This window comes from Plectropomus leopardus, chromosome 12 (genome assembly GCF_008729295.1).
Source record: "Plectropomus leopardus isolate mb chromosome 12, YSFRI_Pleo_2.0, whole genome shotgun sequence".
Classification (NCBI taxonomy): Eukaryota; Metazoa; Chordata; class Actinopteri; order Perciformes; family Serranidae; genus Plectropomus; species Plectropomus leopardus.
Genome location: NC_056474.1, coordinates 31426447 through 31449870, shown reverse-complemented (window position 1 = coordinate 31449870; position 23424 = coordinate 31426447). Strand labels below are relative to the sequence as shown.

The 23424-nt window shown below is 38.6% G+C and overlaps 1 protein-coding gene across 1 annotated transcript in view; it reads left to right on the top strand.

Moving 5' to 3' along the window:
* The window catches only part of LOC121951344 (disks large-associated protein 1-like), a 152256-nt gene that overhangs the window by 67500 nt on the left and 61332 nt on the right, over positions 1 to 23424 (top strand). The window contains exon 3 of the mRNA XM_042497625.1: positions 12491 to 12705. Within this exon, the coding sequence (XP_042353559.1) occupies positions 12491 to 12705 (215 nt within the window). The remainder of the gene's footprint in view (positions 1 to 12490; positions 12706 to 23424) is intronic.

The window sequence follows — 23424 nt, the reverse complement described above, 5'->3', positions numbered from 1 at the left end:
GTTCTGTTTAGATTTAAACTCAGAGGGCACTTGTCTAACATTTAGTATGTAATGAAGCCTAAAATAAATACTAGATGCTTTGGGAAAAGGCAGCAGAATAAGTATAATGTTAACCCTATGAGGCCAAAGCAAATTGGCTTGAATACATTATTAAAAAAAAGGCAGTGACGACTGTAAAAAGAAATGAGTTCTTTTTGTACTTTTCAGGACCTTTTAATGCCAGGTTTCTGATTGCATTTTTCCCATATTTTTGTCAGAAATATAACCAATTTCATGGGAGTTCAAAGGTTTAAATACTACCTTATAGTGAGCTGAGAGTAATAGCTGTAAAATGGAGGAAAGAAGAAATCATGAAAGTTAAATCAGTAGTTAGATATTTTATGTAATGTATGTGTATTTCTGTAAGATGGATTTCATGGCGGAGTGTGGGACATTTAAACACGAGAAAGGGATCAGTCTGTGCTGGTGATCCTCTGAGTGTGTTAGACTCTCCCAAAGTGCACCTCCTCTTAGATGCCTATCAAAACCCATTTTTCCAAGTTGAGGGCGACATTCAAAGCTGTTCGCTGCATGCATTTATGCTTTTCCACATCAGCAATTTTAGTAAATGCAGCTCTAGGGAAGGGATGAGTGGAAGTGCATCCAAGTTTGGTGGGCAGCTCTCAGTCAGAGTGAAGGTCTCTTCTATCGTATAGTCCCTGCGATGCTTCAGTGTTTGGCTGGAATGACAACTGCAGATTGACATGGCTGAATACAATGACTGGACATCACTGGCTAAGGCTGGGGACACACTATATATGAGCTTTAGTTATCATTCACTTTTAACCAGGTTCATCAACTCAACTTTATTTACACGTCTTTCATACAACATGTAGTCCAAAGTGCTTCACATAGCAAAACAGAAGCAACACAGATACATTTTAAATGATAACACAAACATCTAAACGTATACCACAATAAGACAATAACATATTGTAAAAAGTAAACAAACAAAAAACTTACAGACAACTTTAAGCTATTCTGATACAATAAAAAACACCAGTGGATCCTTGGATCTCCATAATGTTTTGTTAAATGCATTTAATGTAATTGATCATATGTGCATCTCCATTTATGTGCATATAGTATATTATAATAATTACCAAATGGCAATTATTTTCATTATTGATGAATCCAATGATTATTTTTTCCATTTACCTACTGATCCTTTGGTTTATCAAAGGTCAGAACACATTGAAAAATTGCACTTAACAGTTTCAGCAGGTTGATGTCAACAGTGTATTTGGTCACAGGGTCCAACCCCTCTTTAAAATAAACATTTCCAAATGACATCAAAAAACAGTGTAAAAAACAGACATTAAGCCTGTTCAGGCTCTCCACTTTCAAACCTGATTGAAATGCAGTTTAAGGCCACACTCCATAGGTCTAATGTTAACAGATGAACAGTTCACTATGTGCTTAGAGTCAGTGACATGTTGCAGTGTGTCCACAGCCTTACAGGGAACATTGCTCCCCACCACCAGTCTACTACTTTGACCTCTCAAGAACCCCACTGCCACCTCCTCCCTCTCCTCCACCACTCCTCCCCTCCTGACTTTCCTCCACTCACCCAACTCACCCCCACGCTTCTTATCCACCCAACCTCCCCACACCCCCTTCTGCCACCCACCAACCCACCTCTACCTCCTTTACTTCCTCTTGGTTTGGAGAGCCTCCCTCTTCCTTCTCCTCTTCCTCCTCTTTCCTCCTTTTGAGTTGATGAGAGAAGTAAGTGCAGAGCCAGTAGCAGCCTTACTCTCTGAATGCTAGGTAATGACATGACCTCATGAAGAACGACATCCTTTCCTGTTTGTAGACCTCATTTTTAATTTAGTAGTGCTTCCCTTCCTGCCTCTCTACCAGTGATCTTTGCCTTTCCTCTCTTTTTCATGTCGATGGCGTGTTGTTGTGCTGTGCTGGTCTGTGAAGTGCTGCGGTGAGCCAGGTGATGGGGAGCTCTTTAACTACACAGAGGAGTTTGAATATGTTTGACAGATACCAGGGGCGTAGCACCAATTTCTGGGTCCAATGCATAGCAGCCTCTGTGGGACGCTTCCTCTGCTGAGCCATCTCTCTCCCATGCACCTTTTGTTTTTTTTGTTTTTTTTTTTACAAGGTTGTTTTTCTTTCTTTCGCTCTTTCTGTCTTTCTTTCTTTCCCTTTGTCTTTCTTTCTTTCTTTCTTTAATTGAGTTATGGCACTTACTGCTTTTCAAGGGTCCCCTTTCTTTGGTGCCTTGGGTAATCACTCCCACTTTTCTCCCTACTGTGACGCCCCTGGCAGATACCTTGTGGTACGCTATTTTTAGAATATTTTCAGCACTAACAATGGCTAAAATATGTTTTGCTGCAGCCCCGTCCACATCGCTTATGGACGCAGGAAAGTTGGGACAAAAGATCAAAAATCTACAAATCATACTTAAATGTTGCTTTCTGAGAGACAATCCACAAGAAATGTTTGAGCTGCATTTCTATTCTGACTATTTTCAGGACAACGGAATCTGTTTTGGCTGCCAAATAAATTCTGAGTCTTGGAAATGCCCAGAATTCAAATGAGGGATGTAGTTCAGCTGGTTGCAACGTGTAAGTTGTATCTGTGAAAGTTAAATGGCCTCCCCTGCACCTGCTGCTGTCAGTGATGTGTTATCTGGAATGTGCTGTGATAATTGTGGGTTTGAATGTGTTTGTGTGTGTGTGTGTGTGTGTGTGTGTGTGTGTGTGTGTGTGTGTGTGTGTGTGGTAGGGAATTATTGTGCAGATGTGTGGTAACATTGTACAGGACACATGAATGACATACATCAGTATTACCAACACGACAGTGGACAATGAAATGACAAAGGACAGCGTAGATTGTGAAACAGAGACAGAACTTTTCTCCAGAGAAAAGCAGGTCTGTATTTGTAACGTGGCTCTTCAGAAACACCCTCCTCATTTCTCTCATGTCTTCCCGATCTACTTCCACTTTTATTTGGTTTTGATGCTGCTTGCTGTCAATGCACACTCAACACTTTCCTTCATGTTCACCAGTTGTCTTGATAAATTCAGTATTCAGTACAGAAAGTCCTGTCATACGCACCACTCTGTGGATCTCACTTCCTGGGGTCTGCTTTTTTTGATCCGCATTAAGTTCCCGTTAACAAACATCAAAACACATCTTGCATAGATGTGCCACTTTAAAAGCCTCCCAGCAGCTCCAAAGACATAAAACGCAGTGGTTTATTGGTCGTCTATTAATGATAATCATGTCACATATATCTGTTGGAGTGCTTTCTACAGTGCAGTCAGTTTGTCATTTCTGACCGGAGCCCACTTTGTGCTCTTCATGCATGATTAATGTGCAATGTTTGAATAAACATAAACACTTGTACTGTACTGAAGGTATCTCCAGAATCCTCAACGACTCAATCTCCTATTTCTGCAGTATAAAATGAGGCAAGAAGCCATGAGAGGCTGTGTATGAGTTAGAACAGCTGAGAGGCGTGGTCAGGATGACAGATAAAAAGGTTACTACTTGGAATGTCAGTTTTGCTTTTGATAGCGTGACACCCATTAACTGCTAACTTATCAGTTGATTTTTAAGAGAAAATGCAGAGTGAAATACAAGAGGAGCTTTTGTTTTAGTCGAGTGCTCCACTGACTCTGTGAGCTTTAGAGCTGTCTATTTAGAGGTGGTGAGATTTTATTGTTTTGTGTTTTGTTTTATTATGCCTCTACACTAGCGATAGCTTGTGGCCGAAACTCCGTCCAGCTTTCCGGCTGTCCACCCGTTCATCTGTCTGTTCCTCCATCAGTCCATCCCAATCTTGTGAACGCGATATCTCAAGAACACCTCGAAGGAATTTCTTCAAATTTGGCACAAAGGTCCACTTGGCCTCAACAATAAACTGATTTTATAATTCTGGTGGTCAAAGGTCAAGGTCAGTGTGACCTTGCAATTGACTCATTATTGTGAATGTTACATCTGAAAAAAATTGAGTTTGGCACAAATGTTCACTTGGAGTCAAGAATGAGCTGATTTTGGTAGTTGAAGGTCAAAGCTGAAGGTCACTCAAAAAGCAATATTTGTGAACTCACAAATCATGCTTTTGGCCATAATGCAAGAAGTCATATTTAATTATGGGAAATTTCACACACAGGTCTAATAGGAGAAAGGTGAACTTGACTGTGGCATCATAATCTTTTGCAAAAACACTTTTTCATCAGTCAACATCATATCTCAGGAACAGAAGGGGAGACATTTATGAACTGGTGACTCTAATCTTAGGTGTCCACCTTGACACCGTGCTGATTGTAGAGATCTTCTGTGCTACCAGTAGACGCGTTGGAAGCATCTCTGTTCAGACATGGAAAAACTAAGTGCTAAGTTGTTCTTGTTTTTGTTTTTTTGGGGGTGGGATTTTATTTGACAAGATGGTTTAAGAGTAAAAGGAGGAGAAAGGGGATGACATGCATTAAAGGGCTGAGGTTGGAATCGAACCTTTGGCCGCTGCAGTAAGGACATAGCCTTTGTACCTGAGGCACCTTCTCGACCACGTTAGCTACTGGGCGCCCTATGAGGCAGTAAAATTTATCCTCTGTTGCCTTTTCTGACTGATATATGGTGCATCAAATTAACACATAGAAACATGGTGCCCACTGCCCACCCTCCGGCCTTCACTGGTTAGCCTCCCTGCTCTGGACAGGGCTAAAGCCAGGTGGTCAACAACTAGTGGTGTCGCTCATTCGGCAAGTACTGTTAATGCTGACCCGGTCCATGGCTCAGCCAATCAAGGATTGGAACTTTGTGATTTATAAAAGCTTTTTAACCCTGTCTGGATTATGAAAACATCGGTTACTTCTGTGACTGATCAGCAGAAAGACTGTCTCGGGATCCAGTACACCTGTGGGCAAAAGATCAGTTAGCGGCTCAGACTCTCTCTCTCTCTCTCTCTCTCTGTCTCTCTCTCTGTTGGTCTCTCTCTCTCTCGCACTGTCTCTCTCTCTCTCTCTCTCTCTCTGTCTGTCTTTCTCTCTCTCTCTCTCTCTCTCTGCATAGATAAATGGACTCTGCCTGCTGTCAGTCTCATGAAGTAGCAGTGTGACTCATTAACTGTGATACAGACTTCTATTCAGAAATACTGCAGTCATGGCAGAAGTGAGGACATAAAGTGAAAGCATACAGCTTTTGTTTCGTTTTGAATGTCTTCTGGTGTACTGAAAACTCTCCATTGTGTAGTAAAAGGTGGCGTATTCCACCTGTTTATGGCAGTTTAGAGCTGCTTTAGCTAATAAAAAAGAACAGCCGGATATTTTTTGTCCCAAATATTGTCTAAATATTTCACAGATAATAGTAGGAGAAGATAGGGGAAGATACCCCCCTTAAGAACATTGTCAATTAACTGCAAAATTTTAAAAAAATATTTGGATATGAGTGTAGCACGCACAGAGTGATGATGCATAAACTGAAGCACTTGGCCGAAATAAATTGGCAGAGTTGCCAATTTTGTCGTTAAAACACAAAAATTTAAATCTTGTAAAGGGTTCAAAACAAAGTAAATTCCAAACCCTAACAGATTAGAAGCCTTCAGGCTTATTTTTATTTATTTATTTTTTTTAAATTTCAGGATGTCTTCCTCCAGCAAGCTTGTTAAAAGTGTTGTCTACATAGCTAACAATACTAATGATTGCTAGTTAGCTAGCTAATAAAGCTAGCAAGCTGTTGAAACTACAATGTCATACTACTGATATATATAAAAATGAACTGTGACTCACACGACTATATACTAAATAAATCGAATTAAATAATATTTAGAGGTAAGATGCCTCCAGGGAGTTTCACTCCCTTTCTAAGCAGGTGTTCTTGACCCAAGTTTACCTGAGTTAACTTGGGTCAATTAATTTTTTTAAAGAGTAAATAAACCCTGCACATTTTGCTTGAGTGCCTCACTGAAATATGAAAATAGTCACAAAAATTGGCATGGCCTGGAGGGGGCTAAGATACATCTAGTTATCTAATCGTGCTGCCTGTCGATCCACAGCACCTCCCTGCTCCCCCGCTCACACACAAAGTAGTTGGTTAGTGAGAGGGCAGCAACAGGGGGCTCGGTTGGTGATGAAAGCATGATCAGCCAAGAGCAAAATTCAATTGCAATAGCATATTTCAACTTTTATAGGGCAGTCACTATGCATATTTATACACAGTATGTTTGATTTTAATAATTTGCATCATCATTTATTTATCAAAGCTTTTTATGTACAACTTCATATAAGTATATAGATTACTATTTTCTAGGGACAAAAAATAGATCAGTAAATTAGTTCTGGTGAGGTAAATCTGATAATGCAGATACTCAGATGAATTACTACAGCACAGCCTTTCAGTACATAATGAGAGTAGATTTAGTGCTATATATTTGTTAGGAGAGGAACTGAGGGGTTGGGGGCATCTTCCCCCGTCTTACCTGACTTGTGACATCTGTGAAATCAGTTTTATATTTTACACCTCTTCAGCCAATATCTCCAAGACTCTAGATTGATGATAGCACTACAGGTAGATGCCAAAATCTGTGTATTGATTTTGGGGTGAACTGTCCCTTTAAAGCTTCCCCCATTCCCCACGGCTCTGTCTGTTGAATCTGTAAATTACATTATCTTGAGTGTCTGTGTAGCATGGCTGTTGGCTGCACTGTACCTGTTATTTCTGACGCGGCTGCCTTAAGCCATCAAAACAGCCAAGTGTTGCCTAGGAAACAATCTACAGTCTGTAATATAAAACACAGAGTGGATGCTCTGGACATATGCGCTGTATACACACTGTCACTGTGAATGCAACATGCACTGTGACTTATTCCTGAAAACAAGGACAGACAGATGAGGGATTGGCTGTCTTGTTAAACCTTAAAAATGCACCAAATCTCCAACAATCAGCATCTTGACTAATGACAGTGTCGAGCACAGAAAGCAGTGATCCGCTACAGTAGAATGAGTACTGAGCTGCAGTGGAAGTGAGGCCTGTGCGTGGGTGAGAGGCGCTGCTGATGCTACTGCAGCTGGTCCTTTCCCCGCATTCTCTTTTTATAGCCAAACTGCTCATTTGTGTCTCTTTGACGTCACACACACGCATGCATGCACACACACACACACACACAAACACACACGAAAAGAGCAGAGAATGAGAGAGAGCGAGAGATTGAACCCAGATCAGTTCAGCCTCTTCCCCTCTGTGATTCATATATAATTAGTCAGAATAGCGGGACCATTCTCCTGCTGTCTGTCTCTGTCTGTCAGATTCTCACTCTGGCCTCTGGTCTGAGGGCGATAAATGCTCAAGTTTGACACATGTAGCTGGATTTCCTCCAGCTGGCAACAAACACACTAAAAAGGCAGGGTTAGTCCAAACTAATCAGCTGTGGTGAATTGTATATATTTAGACGAAAAGCTACATAAAATGACATCATGGAGCTTCGTCACAGCTTAACATATTATCATTAACTCTTATGGACTGTTTGGTGCGTTTTACACATTTTTTTTATCTTAATTTTTTTTTTTTAATAAATTTGGCTGTGTTTATGCATAAGGCATACATTTTGGCAAGATTGGCATTCTTGCTTAATCTCAGCCCGGCTCCTTCAATAAGTCTAAAATACACCGTGGAAACAAAATTGCTACATTTAGACTGTTAAATGCAAAAAAGAAAAAGAAAAGATAAAAAACGTAGCCATTCAAATTGCAGTGTTTGATCCCACAGCCATCAAAGCATAAAAACATGCATTGTATCATTCTGGGCTTTTGCCTTGGAATTTGTCATTTTGACTATTCTCCACCTGATGATGTAATTTTTACCATATTTGGGAAAGTACATGCTATTTCCATGAAGTGCACTGTCACAGTCAAAGTTGCTGCTAATCAGACATGTCCCAGACTGTGATCACAATTTAAAAAAAAAAAAACATAGTGGCATCATGACAAAAAACTGTCATTTAAACAGTTAAAATTCTGAAAATTATGATGAGGACTGATGTTTATTAAAAATAAACTGAATAAAAGTAGAAAATCATATGAATGTGTAATATTTTTCTAATCTACTTTTGAAAAACGCATTTTGTGTGCAGAGCAGAAAGTGTGTGTATAATATTAAAGCGGGCCCTAAGGGTTAACAGACAAGCCTCATGTTTAGTACAGCAGGTCGAACAGGTAGAAATCCTCATAAGGGCTTTAGTTTTTTCAGATAAATAGAACAAGATGATGAGTGTTTTTTTAATATGATTTTGATATGTCTCCTTTATGAAATAGATGGTTGTAAAAAGTAATAGTTTTTGCAGTAATGAAGTTGATCAATATATTGCATCACCCTATGGGTAAAATGGTGCAGAATTAAATCTCTTTGGAGATGGTGGGATTACCTTCTCATCTCATCTAATCCGTCACCTGTTGTTTGGATTATGTTTAGATTTTCACTAACATCTGCCCTGCACCTCAAAGCTATATGGATATCAAAACACATTTTTATTATGGAAACATGTCTTGATATCCATGTCTTATTTCTAGAGCCTAGAAATACAAAGCTGTGATAGGCAGAAATTTCACAGATGCCTTTTTTAACAGAATGCTACTTTTAGAGGTCCACCCCATTCACACAGCTGAAACAAACTGAAACAATTAGTTAAATAATCAATTAGCTGATTGACTGAAAATTTACATTTATATTTGCTCTTCTTTTTTGCTTTTTTGAGAGGGGGAGTGTCTTTTTTCTTCCTTTTTAAAAATGTAATATTTGTTTGCATTGTTTTCTTCATTCTTCTTCTTTTTTTATTAAAAACACAATTTTAAACACATTAGCACATGTTCCCAATTATACTTACTAACTTTTGTTAAGTAACATTTTTGATGCATAACTTTTACTTGTAACTGAGTATTTTCAGAGGGTGGTATTAGTGCTTTTACTTAAGTAGAGCAACTTTCCTACTTGTTACACCGCTGCACTCTTGTCCTGCATCCCTTTATTTTTTTTCCAGTGAACTATGAATCTGCCTTGTACTGTAGCAGGTACTGAGGGAAAGACAGCATTACAGATATTTCACACACCTTCAGGTGGGCTAGAGGGCAGCATTACTCAGTCTCTTGGAAAAGGCAAAGAAGTGCTGCCTGTTGCAATTAACAATACACAGCCTGGGACCAGAATCAGTCAGTGCTGTAATACATGTAATTAGCACATATAACTTACTTAGGCAGAACAGTGTTGGATTAGTCTTAAAGATTTTTGAAGGCAGCGTTTGTCATAGATCCTTTGCTCGCCTTACATTTAGAGCTTTCACACTCAGGTGTAACTAATGACATCAATAATAGCTGTGTCCTAATACAGGTGGCAGGTCCAGGGTTCTGGTGTTGTGCCTGCTGGCTCTCTGTCACGGCTTAGTGACACAGCTAAATGGAGCCGAGTCTCATTTCTGTTATTAGTTCCACCTGTGCCTCTCCCTCTATGAGTAAACATGTCTACAGGGAGAGGAGGCCGTGGTAATGGAGGCCTCTTGAAAAATGTGTAACCTGCAGTTTTATTGGCCAGCTCTCTGTTATTTGGATGCCATTATCATCCATAATGTTGGCAAAAAGAAACAAAATAAGGAAGCTCTTCATAAATCATTCTTGCTGCTCCCACTGTTTGGAAAGACACCTGCACCAATCCATAATGAGCAAATTCAAAATATGCACAATATTCCTTCTTTTACTTGATTATTTTCTGTATAATAACTATAACATATTAGCAACATAGCATAATTAATAGTCTTTTAATATAATTTTTCTTATATTTGTGTCCCATTTATATTTTTTTGTGTTCATGTCAAACAGAGAAACAGCTTTAAAATCTGACATTTGTGTACTGTACTGTACTGTACTGTAAACTGAAAATCTTAATTTATGTTTACTTTCTCAGTGTTAAGTTCACTTGAAATTTATCCGTATTTACTTAATTTTGTGAAGTTGTTATTAAATTACATTAATTTACGGTATTTAAAGTAAACACAAATTAAGATTAATAGCTAAATTGATTTACATTGTTATTAGGACAATCAGTGTCCTAGATTTATTTATTTTGGTTTTTAAATCAACGTGTCAGATTGGACAGTGAAGGAAGACATTTGCACCATGTAACTGCCCTCAGACTCCAGGCCTCTTTATTGGTTCATTTTACTGGCTGCATTGTCTGCATATCAATTCTCATTAGACAGAGAGAAATGTGAGAAATACTAAATGTGAAGACTGACACAGTCTACACACAGTGTCTATTTATGGCTTTTTTCGCTTGTTGTTGTGGTACTATATTATGATTATATTTTAGGTTTTAAAGTTGCATTTATAACTTGAGATTGTTAGACAAAATTATTATTGTGAGGAGACAGAAACTAGTTTTGTCGCTGTCATTTTTTTTTTTTTTTCATTTTCATTTTTGTCATTTCTCATTGCATCAAGGAGCACAAACCCCCACACCCTTTTTGCCAGTCCAGTCACCACAGGACAATGTTGGCATCAGTGGTAAAGTTATCACAGGTTGTATCTGTTGTATTTCCAGCAGCTTTTCAGTCACCAAAAATTTGTGGTTTTTAACATCCTGGCACTGTATTTCAAGTAGATTATTTCAAGAAGCTTTTGAGGTGCCAAATGTAGGTGTTCTGGAGCAACAGGTCGCTGCGTCTCCAGCAGCTTTTCTGGACCCAACGTGGGTGTTTAGAAGCAACCTATCGCTGTGCTTTTAGCAACTTTCCAGGCACCCAACATGGATGTTTAGCAGTAACTTGTTGCTCTTTTTCCAGTGACTTCTTAGGTCCCAACATGGGTGTTAAGTAGTAGTTCCAGATGCTTTATAGGCACCGCAGATGGTTGTTTTGTTGAGAACTGCTGCTGTGTTACCTGCAGCTTTTTAGGCACCCAACATGGGTATTTTGCAACCCATCACTGTGTTTTCAGCACCTTCTCAGGCACCAAGTGTGGGCGTATATGATGCTGTTTCTCCAGTGGGGATGGGATTAGGCCTTTGAAACCTGATATTTTAAGCCAAACATATTTTTTTATAGGGCTGTCAAATGATCTTTTTTTTAAAATTACGATTAATCACAGAATTTCTATATTTAATCACAACTGATCACATTTTTTATTCGCATGTTTTCAATTCCATTATTTTTCATTACAAAACACTTTTAAAGTCCATATTGACAAGTTGAAGTATATCTTACCAGACTGTCTTAATCAGGAATCAAATGAGAGCAAAAAACTGCATGGGACTAAAGTGAGCGTGTGTAAGGGAGAGGCTCATGGGTACCAGCAGAACCCATTTTCTGGAGGTCAGAGGTCAAGGGACCCCTGTGAAATGACCATGTTGTTTTTCCATTGCCAAAATGTAGCTTAGCTTTGGAGCAATATGTCACCCCCTGCCTGAGAAACTAGTACTAGGTCTCTTAGGTCTTCGAATTTCATATAATATCAGTATCATTGCTCTAGCTTCAGAACTTATTCCGGTACACCCTCTTAAAGACAGGAATGTCGGCAAGGGATTAATGCAATAAAAAAAGAAAAAACACATAAACTTCGGACATTAATGGCATTGCAATTAACACGTTAACGCTGACAGCCCTAAATTTTTGACATAAATCTTTACAACCACGTGGTTTTTGTGCCAAAACCTAACCACCCGTCATCCACAGTGGTGTTAAAAAGTATTGTTTCCACGTATCCGCTACATACTAACAAAACATATACATGGTTTGCAGAAATGTACAATGCATACATTATTTCTGCTGATTAGGTTAGTAGGGAGTCAGATTTTATTTCATTTTATTTTATTTTATTGAGTAAGCCTGATCTGGTTTTATTTTTTTTGCCCACATCTGTTTTCTGTAAACCTCTTTTAAACTCTGGTGCTATTTTTCCGTGTTATTTTGTAAAATGAAGTTTGTTGAGTTGATGTATTTATCTTTGTGTTGTTATTGTCAGTAAAACCGGTCAGTATGTTACCCCATTAAACAAGCCTTTCTCAATTAACACACAGGCCCTCAGGTCAGATCAAATATACACACACACATATACACACTCTCCTGTGCTGATGTATGGACACTGCCCTGTTGGAGAACTGCAAAGCAGATGTAAGAATTAGCCAGAGAGAAACAGCACATACACACACTGCTTCATGCTCATTAGCAGACAGAGTGTGGCACAGCAGTGTGGGAGCTGAGTATGGGTGCATGTGTGTGAAAGAGTGGTGGATTAAGAAAAATGCCAGCCATCAGTTTAGTCCAGTCTGTTCTTGGATGCTAGATCTTGCTCTGTATGGTGTTATTTCTGTGCGGCATGCTAGTTATGTCTGTAGAGTTCCAATGTACCATCAGGACAGTTTAGTTAGCCAGTTTGGTGGCTGGGACTCAGACAGCAGCGGAAAGGATCCTCCTGACTGGGTGTCTCTGTCCTCTCCACCCCGTCCTCAGGTACCTCAGGATGAGTGGGGCGGCTTTTCTCCACTGGGGAAGGAGGATGACATCCCCTGTCGGAGGATGAGGAGCGGCAGCTATGTCAAAGCCATGGCTGAGGACGACAGCGGAGACTCTGATGGGAGTCCCAAACCTTCGCCCAAGATCCAGGCGCGCCGGGCCAGCTACCTGAAAGCCACACAGCCGTCTCTGACTGAGATGACCACTCTACAGTAAGATCTCATTGTCTTTGTCCTAACGTCATAAATTTACGGTGAATCTCAGATCTCAATCTTAAACCCGTGTTCTTTGTTTAACCCTTTGAAACCTGGAGCGACATCACTTTTCTTGTGCTGCTTTCTGACATTTGACATCTGAGCAAATTGGTACAATTTCTTTCAAAAACAAAGAAAGGAGGCAATAAGCAGCTTGGTAAAAAAAAGTTCCACATATTGCAAGAAATGAGTGCATTTAGACATTTATTTTCAGAAAGCTAGGGGAAGTTTTTAGGGGGAATCATATAAATATATAAATATGTGTGTGTGTGTGTGTGTGTGTGTGTATATATATGTAATATGTATATGTGTATGTGTGTGTGTGTGTGTGTGTGTATATACACACATACATACATACATATTTATTTATAATTATTGTAGTTACATAATTTAAATGTATTATTATTTTTAAAATTATTATTAGTTTTTTTTCAATACTATTTTGTAACCATGCATGTGTTAATCGTACACATGGACAGGCCTATTATTCTGTTATTTTACTCAAACTTTTTTTTTTAGCATTTTAGTACATTTTCAAAGGACAAAGCTTTTAGCATTTTTTCCACCTGTATTTGTATTTCACTTTATAGACAACTCAAGGCCATTTTGGTTCTGAAACACTCAAAGGAGACTTTCTTAAAAGGCACAGAGCATATTGAGGTCCCACAGTCATCATCTAACAGCCACCATACTGTCAAGTGAAAAACGTGTTATTCTCTTTTCTGCCTGCATGTAACAGCATTATTATTGACTGTTGAAGTTCACATCACATACCATTATCAAAAAACACTCCATTGTAAAAACCAAACATGTACAATGATGTAAAAAAAAATTGAAGTGCACAAGAAGTACCAAACGCAGAGTTAGGTGTCATCATATTGCTGTCTATATTCATCAAAGAGATGTGTGAATATCTGAAATTAAAAGCATAGGGTTAGAAAACTACAGAGAAATGTGGAGCTCACACCGCTTCACAATGATCATGTTTCACTGATCATTTTTCATTTATAGTTAATTATAGACATCGTTAGAGAAAGATTTGGTACAAAGAGTTGGAAATTTCCTAATGATTTGACGAATTGAATAAAACCAGTTTATTTCACACTGTGATCCTTATTCAGGTGCTATTATGGTGAAGAGCACATTTGGTGTGTTTGTCACTGCAGCCATGTTACAGTCATACAAAGCCTGCAGCAGGACGTGGTGTTTTTACATTAGTCTGGTTATCTAATTAAGAGACAGATGGGGCTGGTGGTGTGGGATAGACCTGACCTGATAATCAGCAGGAACCGGAGGTTGACTCCACGCGAGCTGCTCCTTACACTTATGAATCACTTTTTATTCCTTTCTTTAATTACCTCTGCAGTATACTCTGTATTTAAAATATTTTATTACAATTTGATCTATTAGTTTAATTTTTTTCACAATCAACTTACTGTTCGTACTGTATTTTTCACTCCCTAAATATTAGAGAGAGAATGTTTGATTGAAAAAAAAATTTAAAAGACCTTTTGTTGTGGATGGACAGAAAGATGGATAGACGGACAAATGAATACTTGAATGGATAGATGGATGAATGGATGGATGGATGGATAATTGATGGATGGATGATGATGGATGGACAGACAGACGGATTAATGGATGGATGGACTGTATTGATTCCAAATTGGGAAATGTTTGTGTTACTGAAAGAGTAAATACATAAGAAAAATATACATCAATAAAAACATAAACACAATTACAATAAATTAAAATACCTCAACACAGAATAATAAAAACATCTTATAATCTATGATATACTGTAAATCTTTGGAATAAACAATTTAATGAATATACTACAATACACTGAATACGCTTAACTACTGCTAATAAAATATAAATATTGGATTACATACTATCGGTATATACATTAGACAGTGTGAGTTTTTAAAAACAGCTGAATTAGTGTGTTAGAGGAAGAGCTCAGTTGTCTGTCAATAGTTGGTGATGACGGTGGTCAGGATTAACCATAATAGATAAGAGTTTGTTCCACCATAACTTCAGAGTTGCCTGGTTTGCTGCCAGTTACAGAACCAGCCTTAATCAGTTTACTCAGTGTGTTGGTGTTGCCGGCTCAAACGCTGCTCCCCATCACACTCCAGTAATGCACAGCTCTGCCCACCACAACATCTCGGTGCACACACTGAAGGATCTCAGCTTCCTCAGAATCTGCTCATCTCCCTCTCATAGAGCTTCCAAATTGGTCTTCCACTTCAGTCGATTGTCACTGTGGACGCCCACACACAGGTAGAAATTTTAAATGATAATGATAAATGATTAGGATGTTTTCTTTTGTGTATTATCGCCTGAAAATAAGAGCCATGTTTGTATTTCCTTAGACTGAGCCATTAATTTCCACGTTTTTCAGAATCAGAATCAGAAATACTAAGATCAACTTGTCAGATTTTACAGTTTAGATCGGACCATTTGTGTTTTCTCATCAGCCACCATAGTTAGCCAACCCTCCAACCCTCTGACATTAAATCTATAATAATTAACATAATTTATGTGTTAATATTTACATTAATATATATCCAGTTTAATTACTTATTTTTGTCAAGTGTATATTTTTATATTGTTAAAATCTGCTTTGTTATTTTAAGTTAAACCAATCTTTAACTGCCTAAAGCTAATAATAATTTGGTGTCCCTTCTAGTATATAAGGGCTTGAAAGGGCTGCACTCAATCGCCGTGTTTAATCCAAACCTTTGAGTAAAATTCTGTTGAGGTGTTCAGATGGAACAGTGTAATGTTGCAGCCATGATGAAGCTGCTAAAGGTAGTCCTGGTGAGTTTGCCCCTGAGAGACGTGTAATCTGCAGTCTGATCTACAGCAGGAAGCCAGAAATATCACCTTTGCCTAATTAAGCTTTCACGGCTCTCTAAATAGTGCGAGTAATTACCGTGAGCAATCGAGGGAACGGCCGCGCTGCTCTCTCCTCTCCTCCTCACCATGACGTGCACACACCCTCTCCCTCTCTCTGACTGCTCATGATTGGACTGGCCTCCCCTGGCTTCAGATCAACCTGTTTTAAACTGTTCTACTTCTTTATGAACCTTTGCTTAAATTTAACTAGAAACATAATTATTTTTGATATAAGCTCATATTTACCAATGATGACTATAGCCCAGTATTTTTTATTTTTTTAAAGACTATTTTTTGTCTTTTACTTTTCTTTGATAGGACAGCCAGTGGAGTGGGGGGGTGCATGCAGCAAAGGGCCGCCGGTCACAATTGAACCTGTGTATTTAAACCTTTGAACGCTGAGCAAATTGGTGCGATTTCTTTCAAAAATATTGGGGGGGGGGGCAATGAATAACTTGGTAAGAAATGTTCCCCAAAATGCAAGAAATTGGTAGATTTAGCAATTTTATTTTATTTCTTTAAAGGCTGGGGAAAAAAGAATAAAGCTCGGGAAAATATGTATTTGTGATCATCATTGCATATTTAACACGTCGAAAGTTATTTTTTTAGGTAGTTCTTTTGTACTTTTTATGAGGTTCTTGCTACATTTTGGGTTATTTTTGCCGTCTTCCCATGTTTTTGACAGAAATCAAGCCAATATTCAGGTTTCAGTAGGTAAAAAAGGTCATCCTTCCAGCAGTTAAATAGTTATTTAGAGTCGTGCAAGAATAAGAACTAGAGCCAGAGAGTCAACAAAGGCAGGGCTGGTAGATGACTGACAGGCAGGACCTCTGGCTGTTGACCTCACAAGAGAGCTGACAGCGAGCAGAGAGAGCTCTTCAGAGGAGGCCTGAAGCCATAGTTTCACCACAGAAGAGGACAGACAGGTCTGCGGTTGTGGCTGGAAGAATGTGACTTCTAACAGCAGCAGTCTTCTGGCTGTTTGTTGTTTGTTGACCTGTCTAACACCTCGACCTCCCCCTTACAACAAGTTTCTCGCTCTCTATACGACATATGCATGACATTGTTGAACCAGGCAGTTTGTGTGCCCACCATGACTAAGGATCCTAACTGACTTTCCAATTGTGCTCATTTCATGCATTTCTGTGAGATCCGGTTGCACTGATCAGTACTTCTCAATAAAGTCCAGAAACAGGCCAGTAAAAAAAGTTTGCAGAATATCAACCAGGATTGCCAACTTTTCAGTTTAGTTTGGAGTGAGATCCGGTATCAATGAGGTCGTTGCATTATGAGTCAGCCCTCTGTGACGCTACCCACAGTGGGGCTCAGGGTCATCGCTCCTCAGCCCCCACAGATTCAGTTTGAACAAAGCAGCAGCTAAACCCACAATTTTAACATTATGAAAAACTGAGTCAATAATCATAGTCAATAATGAATACATATGTTTGATCTGCATACTGGCCAACCTCCAGACATCGAAGCCTAAATAAGAGATACTCAACTTATGGCCCGCGGTCCAGATGTGGGCCCCGATAAGGAGCCAAGTATTTTCTAATACACAGTAAAAATTAAGTGATTTACCCTGGGAATTGGTTGCCGTACTTTTAGTATACATGAGAAGCCAGAGTGCATAAAACAGTATCAAAATAGAGCCTGTTCATCAAAAAACTGGCAGTGGAGGATCCCTGCATCGTAGAAATGTCCTAAAATCCTAGAAATGTCCAGAAATCTTATAAATGTCTGAAAATCTTAGAAACATACATAATCCTTGAAACGTCCTTAAGACCTAGAAGTGTTCTTAAATCCTTGAAACCAGAAAAGTCCTAAAATCCCTCAAATATGCTTAAATCCGAGAAATATCTCAGAATCCTTGAAATGTCCTTAACACCTAGAAACATGTACAGGACTTCCTGCGACTGACTCCTGGCCTACTGTCATTTTGCAAACATGCCTCCCAAGCATAGCAATTTGAGTATCCCTGACCTAAATTATGCTGATTCATCATCCAGAGTTTACTTAAAAAAGTCAAAATCATCCTCTTGAAGACACACTTGCAAACAGTTTTTAGTTGGTAATATGTATCATTTACTTAATTAATGTAACAGCAACAATAACCTATTTAATGTCACAGGAGCAGAGTGCTGTTGTACTGAATATTGGCACAGCTGTGATTCGGTTATAAGCTTGAGGCCGCAGGCCCGGTACAGAAGATAATTGCAGCAGGATTGTTAATGTCATTTTCACACCACAATTACACTCGGCAGAGCTGCTGGTTACATTTTGTGCTACAAACATCAGACTGTTGTAAAAAGAGCTTCAGAACCTCCCCTGCTTATGTGCACATCAAACATGTGGCTGTGATTCATTATTCTACACAGTTTGTTCTGCAGATCAATGGGCGTGTTGCAGACTGACACATTAAAAGCTGTTCATACAGCTCCACAAAAAAAATGTGAATCACTAAAAAGCTTCACACTTCTCAAAGTTTAAAAAAGATTTCTGTCCCGAGTCCCAGACCAAGATTGACCAAGACTGCCACGGCCTCTAATGCACACACCTAAAATAATGTATTCTCTCTGATCCCACCCTGTGCCCAGGTGTACCACAGGTGCACCAAGGGAGCCTGGCCACAAAATTACCAAAAGTTGCTCTAATTGTTTTTTAGGTCTACCCAATTGCATCCACAGCCATTTTGGTCTATAGCCTGTTATTAACTCACTGGAAACTGTAAATGAACTGAGAGGTTCCAGACTAACTGATATTTGGGATTTGGTTTGGTGATGTCAAGCTAAGAATGGGCAGCCACTGTAGTTTTGGGAACAAATTTCATATCATCCATCCATCCATCCATCCATCCACCTGCTTATCCGGTAGACTAACAGGAGGTGCCCAGGAGGATCCTTTTATCCTCAATCTCATTTTTTTGGTCACTACCCAGAGCTCAAAACCATACATGAGGGTCAGAACATAGATGGACCAGTAAATTGAAAGCTTTGCCTTCCGGCTCAGCGCTTTCTTCACCCTGACAGTCTAGTGCTACGTCTACACTTACTCCTTTTCTTGGGGCAGTGACTTTCTCCCAACCCAGAAGGGCATCCAGAGTTTTCCACCAGAGCACCATGGCCTCAGATTTAGAGGTGCTGACTCTCATCCTAAGCGCCTCACACTCAGCTTTCATGATAATAATAATAATAATTATTATTATTATTATAATAATAATTATAATACCCTTTTTTTAAAGTACAATGACTATAGTAAGAAAAGTTTGAGAGCTGTGTATTGTTTAGTATAGGATGCTTACTGAATGTGAATTTGTACTGTTACAAGGGATGTAATTCACCCCACAGCATTTTGACATTTCAAGATGCATTATTTGTTTGTTTTTTTTGTTGAAAAAAACTCTATTTGTATGGCACCTTTCATACATAAAATACAGCTCAAAGTGCTTTACATTCTTTAAAATCTAACAATATGTAGAAGAATATATATACATATATATATATATATATATATATATATATATATATATATATATATATATATACACATGAATAAATCAAATCAAATCATTATACAGCACATGGATACCATGACACTGAATATAAGTTGCAGACAGGCCAGAGGTGGAAGACAAATAAAGAAGGTTGCTTCTGTTATATGTAAGGGCAGTCTGTTCCAAGCCATTCATGCATAAAAACAGAATGCTGCCTCACCATACTTTTTTGTAAAAAAAAAAAAAAAGATTTGTTCACAGTATCTTTACTATCGCGTTTGTGTGTTATTTATTCATTTATTTAAAAATTGTCTGAACAAAACTGCATTGCAGTTGTAGTACTAAAAATTTGATGATATGACTAGGTTTGATTTTTATTGTGTATTCTGCAAACTAAAAGCACAGATGAAAAAAACAATCACAGATTCAAAACAACATGGGATGAGAAAAATGAACCATTCATAAAATGAAGTGCACAAAATAAAAAGCACAATTTATAATAGAACCACTAGAATAAAATATAACCTATTTTGCTAGTGTTCCTGGCTTCTCCTGAATCTGACAACAACATGTCTGTGACTGTGATACAGACTTGAATGGAAGTTGTGACGTGCAGAGTCACTGTGAATTAAATACATTTCCACATCTCTCTCCTCCTCACTCCCCTGAGAAGACAGTTTCCTTTATAATCTAAACTGTCATTATGTGGTTGATGCTTTGGAGACCGTAGTGAGAGAAACTACGTGCATAATGTCATCATCGAAAATGACCATAAAATGCTCAGAGTCCTCATTATAGAGGTGTGTGTGTGGGAGAGGTTCTAAACTTGTACTAAAGAAAATTGATGCCATACACATGCAATCAATGATTAAATCCCACACATTTGACATGTATAATCATTTTCTTTTTTTATGACCATGTTTTCAGTTACAGAATGTCTTATATTATAGGTCATATAGGTAAACAACCTCCCTTTAAAAGAACATTATGGGTAGATTCCTGACTGACTGATTTTAGTCAGTATGTTTCCATGCACAGTTAAGGTCATAGCTCGATTAGGCCATTTAATTGGTATGCTGTTCTTGTCCCAGTAAACAAGCGCCGGGGTAGAATCCATTTATTGACAGAAGTATGTCGGACTCCGCCACAGTAGGTGGATGCCTCCTTTGAGCTAGTTGCAATAGAGTGCCCCAAGGATGACATTTTTCTATTGGCCAGACCAGAAGCTAACTTCACCCTGGTTCCCTCGTCTAAAAGCCTATGGACTTTTCTATTGGATTTTGGATCATTGCAAAAAAAAAGTTCTGTGGTAGACAAATGTTTATGATACTAAAACATTTAAACTAAACACAGTTTTCACAAATGAACAGCACTTTTAGTATTTTTGAAGGCTAAATGTAATTGCCTGAAGTGAAAAGCTATTGCTAGGCTAATACGAACTACGCTGTGGTTGCATCATCACCACTACAAGGCTGTAAAGTCATGTTTGGTGCAGTTAGATGATGACATTCTGTTGTCTCATTTAGCCACTTGTTAGCAAACGTGTTTTGCAAGACGCAGTGTTCAAAGTTCACAATGTGGTATTTACTGAAGTATCTTATGTCGCAGAACAAAACATGAAAGTGTCTTCAGCTGGTGTAAACCAATACTCTTATTTAAGGCTTATAATCAAAAACCTTTTCCAAAAACCCATTGACTTCCAGACTTGGCTAAAATGCCAAGTCATTTCCGGGTTTCAGGAGTCATTACTTGTTGTCTATTGAACCTTCCTCTGGTTGACCTGTTCTGTCTCATACCAAACAAGTGGCAAATGGGTTGTATGTCAAATGGAGACAACATGTAGAACTTTTCAGCACTGTACATTATGTGAATACTCTACGCTTTAATGGTGTAGTGTTTTCTTCCCCTCTTCTTTGTTTTTTCCTGGCTTTCTTTTACGAATTTATACTGTTTGACTTTCGGTTTAAAGCCTGGTGCGGGGACTGTGGAGCATCTGCAGAGCGCCTAGGCCAGTTCAGGTTCGGCTTTAGTCGGATGAACACAATCATTTTAATGTTCGAATTGCGAACGTACTGAGTGTGTCAGAATGAATGGGCCAGTGTTTTTACTTATTATCACAGTGTTATTCAGTGTTATTGACAACAAACAATGCAGAGGCAACACATCTGATTATGTTAGTATTCAATTTGCTGATGACATGGCAGTCATTGGTTTGATTCAAAATGATGATGAAAGCAGCTATTGTGGGAGGGAAAATTAGTTCGTTTGTCTGTGTAGGTCCAGTTTTCTTCATTTGAACAGGAAGAAATCGAAAGAAATCATCTTTAAAACGGGTAACAACACCCACCAACAAACGACTATAGATTGGGGAAAAATTGAAGCGGTAGACAACAACAGTTATATAGGAACAAAGTGTCATAGAATTCAAACACATGCTATCTATAAAAAAGGTCTGCACCGTCTGTATTTCATGCGTAAACTGAGACAGTTCAGAGTTGACAGACATACTGTATATTGCTATTTATCTCTTGCTCCTTTGTGGGGAACATTTTAATTATATGTTCTGTTGCCTGGTATTGTGAGTAATAAAAACAAACTGCATAGGATAGTCAAGATGTCAGAAGCAAAACCAAATGATGATCATTTGTAAGTCCAGAATGGTGAGGAAAGAGCGGTCGAATTAAGATAGAGTTTTCACATTCCCTATTTAGTATATACGAGCCGTTACCCTTAGGCAGAGGGTTTACTGTAGGGCGCCATCCCTACAAACCAGTTGGGCTTGCAAACTGTGAACAAACATACAGTAACTGAGCCTCTGTGAGTGAGGATACTGAACCTTATGATATGTAGTGTACTGTGTGGATGTGTGGTGAATAGGTCTGTGATAATGATGAGGTGTTTTGTTGTTGATGTTTGCTTTTTGGGGCTGTTAGTGTCATCTGTGGAATTATATTTGTCAATGTTTTTGCTGGTATTTCACACCAGTGTGAAAGTCTTTTGCCAATAGTCTGATTATGGTATGATAGAGATGGTCCTAGGGAAGAAAATGCTGTCTGGTTGGTGGTGTCTAAATCCCTTTTCCACTGGGCAAAAAAAACCCTCTCACCTGGCCTTTGTCTTTAAATGTTGACTTTTTGGACCGTTCTTTTGAAATTCTACACTATAAACTTCTTTGAAATGCTGTACCATAAGTTTTATCAACATCTGAGTTTTATCAAAACCCTCTCATCTGCTCCACTGGACACAGAAACCTGTTTCTTGAGGTGCATTCCTGACACTGACTGTGACACACCAGATAAAAGGACAAAAAGCTAAACACGTGCACACACGACTGTGTACACAGCTCTGGTCTACTAGCAAAGGAAAATTAGTTTGTACCCTATTTTAAGCTGGTTGTCACATGTTGAAAAACCCTGCTTTTGCACAATATTGATTTTTTTGCCAATATCCGATATGCTGTTATATAGCATCTTTGACCGATATAGATATATCCACTTTTTTTCCCCCCACCAAATTTTAGTGATCATCAAGTCTCTTCTTCAGTGGAATTACCATAATATTATGAATACTCTTATCGTGATGGCCCACTGGCAGATAGAGACATGTATACAATGCTTTTCAGTGTATGTAATATTTATTTATGTTTTGCACGTTCACTTTGTCAGTGAAAGACAAATATATTGGTTTGTTATACAAGCAGAAATTGGCATGTTGGCCGATTCTGATATTTCATTTTAAAGCCATTATCTGCAGATACTCATGATGTGCAGATATTATTGTTAAGCAGAGTGTGTCCCGGATGTTGTCTAAGAATGGCCCGCACTTTGTTCCTGTTCAATTCAGTTCGATTCAATTTTATTTATGAAGCCCATAATCATTATTATTAATCATCATTAATGATAAAGCCTTAGAGGGCTTTAAAGCATACAACATCCCTCTGCCCTTAGACCGTCACATCATCTAAGGAAAAACTCCCCTAAAAAAAACCTGTAACGGGGGGAAAAAATGGTAAAAACCTCAGGAAGAGCAGCTGAGGAGGGATCCCTCTTCCAGGATGGACAGACGTGCAATAGATGCCGTAAATAACAGTTAAATTACAGTAATGCCAAAAGGGAAAGAGAAAGAGAGAGAGAGTGGAAGAGAGAGGGGGAAGGATGCACAGCAATGATGGTAACAATTGTATATCATATAACAATAGTGATAGGCGTAAAATTACTAAATGCACTCTATGATAGCATGTGATGTTACGTGCAAATATTGTAGGTGTTGATAAGATTTCC